The following is a 2401-nucleotide window of genomic DNA, read 5'->3' as shown; positions in this document are numbered from 1 at the left end:
CCACCGCCAGCGCCAAGACTAAGTAAAAAGTAAGCTGGTCATTGTACTCCTTGTCGTGCATGCTCAAATCAGTGAACTCTGACAGCACTTGAGGGAAGCTGTCGGCCACCGCCAGGTTCACAATGACCGTTGCTGAACGAGAGGGCCGCCCGTTGTCCTCCACGACAACAGTCAGTCTTTGTTTGACAGCATCTTTGTCAGTCACTTGGCGGACAGTTCGGATTTCTCCGTTGTGGAGGCCCACTTCCAAGAGCGCCCTGTCGGTGGCGTTGTGCAGGCGTTCTGACCGGAGTCCACATCCACGGCCACCACTTTTGTCACAAGATAGCCCACATCTGCAGAACGAGGCACCATTTCGGCCAGCAGCGAGCCGCCCGTCTGCACTGGGTACAGGACCTGAGGGGCGTTGTCGTTCTGGTCCTGGATCAGGATGCGAACGCTCACGTTGCTGCTGAGGGGAGGGGAGCCGCCATCCTGTGCTCTGACCACCAAGTCCAGTTGTTTAATTTGCTCATAATCAAATGATCGAACAGCACTGAGAACACCAGTTTCAGAATTCAAAGTAACAAAAGTCGAAATTGGACTGCCAGTTATCTGTGTATCTTCCAAAAGGTAAGAGATTCTCGCGTTTTGATTCCAATCAGCGTCTCGGGCAGAGACAGCAAATATGGAAGTGCCAGGCGAATTATTCTCTGCAATATAAGCTGAATAAATATTTTTATTGAATAATGGTGCATTGTCATTCACGTCTGATATTTTAAGATGTAACTTGGTTGAGCTAGAAAGTGGAGGTGCTCCCAGATCAGTGGCTGTAATTGTTATGTTATATTCTGAAACAGATTCTCGATCAAAATATTGATCTGAAATCAAATTGTAATAGTTTGTTAAAGAAGTCTCGAGTTTAAAAGGAAGTTTTCTATCAATGGAACACTTTATTTGCCCATTTCTGTCAGAATCGATATCTTTTATGTTCAGAACTGCAACTGTCGTACCAGGTGGTGAATCCTCAGACAAAGGACTTGAAAATGACATTATATGAATAACTGGGGCATTGTCATTGATGTCAATAACATCAAATATAACTTTACTGGTCCCAGTCAATCCACCTTGATCCTTTGCTTCCACTCTCACTTCAAATTTTCTATTTTTTTCATAGTCTATTTGACCAGACACGGAAATCGTGCCAGTATTTTCGTCAATATTAAATATATCTGCGGCACCTCCTTTCATTTTTGACAAACTGTAAGTCATGAGTCCATATGAACCACTGTCAGCGTCTGTCGCATTTACAGTTATTATACTCGTACCTTTCATTGTGTTTTCCATAACAGTAGCCTTATACACCGACTGGTTAAAGACAGGTTCGTTGTCATTTGCATCTAAAACGTTTATTTCTATATTTACGGTCCCGGATCTCTGTGGTGTTCCTCCATCAACTGCAATTAATTTTAAAGACAAACGGGGCCGTCGCTCTCTGTCTAAAGGCTTCTGCAGCACCATTTCAACATATTTACTGCCGTCTGGATTTGCATGCTGATTTAGGATAAAATTCTCGTTTGCTGACAAAATGTAATTTTGTAATGCGTTTTGACCCGCATCTTGATCGTCCGCACTCTGCAAAGGGAAGCGGACTCCAACTGCAGCAGATTCACTTATTTCAAATAGAAGAGCGTTATTTTTAATTGGAAATACGGGAGCGTGATCGTTTATATCCAAAACCTCAACAATTACCCTATGCAGCTCGATCGGGTTTTCTAAAATGATTTCAAAGCTGAAGCTGCACGGCGTCACATCTCCGCAAAGCTGCTCGCGGTCGATTCTGTCACTGACAACCAGGAGCCCTTTGTCTGTTTTCAGCTCCGCGTACTGGATGCTTTCTCCCGTCACGATGCGGGCCCGTCCAGAAATTAGTCTCTTCGTGTCCAAACCGAGATCCAGCGCCACGTTTCCTACCGTAGAGCCCTTTTTCATCTCCTCTGGAATAGAATAACGAATCTGACCACCTACCGTGGTAATCAAACGAAGCAGAAACATCAGCGTTCCTATTTTCCACCTCCACCCATAAAACAACCTCCGTGTTGTGTAGGAGAACGAGATACGTCCGTGTATATCCATGATGATTAAAAAAAAAAAGCAATCCTATGGCCTGGTGATTGGTAAAGAATCTGTTCCCTACTCACATCACCTCTTAACAAGAATGTGATGAGTTTTCATCTCCTCTGGAATAGAATAACGAATCTGACCACCTACCGTGGTAATCAAACGAAGCAGAAACATCAGCGTTCCTATTTTCCACCTCCACCCATAAAACAACCTCTGTGTTGTGTGGGAGAACGAGATATGTCCGTGTATATCCATGATGATTAAAAAAAAAAAAAAAACAAATCCAATGGCCTGGTGA

At 43.9% G+C, this 2401-nt stretch overlaps 1 protein-coding gene across 1 annotated transcript; it reads right to left on the bottom strand.

The window, feature by feature from the left end:
* Positions 1 to 7: 7 nt before the first annotated feature.
* Positions 8 to 2195, bottom strand: LOC109528725 (protocadherin gamma-A12-like; the record flags this gene model as incomplete). Its single annotated transcript, XM_019891709.1, is given in 2 exon segments — positions 8 to 279; positions 282 to 2195. Coding segments are annotated over 2 exon segments (2106 nt in total), but the record flags the coding sequence as incomplete, so codon positions are not given.
* Between the last annotated feature and the right edge of the window lie 206 nt (positions 2196 to 2401).

Source organism: Hippocampus comes, unplaced genomic scaffold (genome assembly GCF_001891065.2).
Source record: "Hippocampus comes isolate QL1 unplaced genomic scaffold, H_comes_QL1_v1.1 scaffold649, whole genome shotgun sequence".
In the NCBI taxonomy this organism is placed as follows: domain Eukaryota; kingdom Metazoa; phylum Chordata; class Actinopteri; order Syngnathiformes; family Syngnathidae; genus Hippocampus; species Hippocampus comes.
Note: the sequence above shows the minus strand (reverse complement) of the source record. Positions and strands in the feature narration are given on the sequence as shown.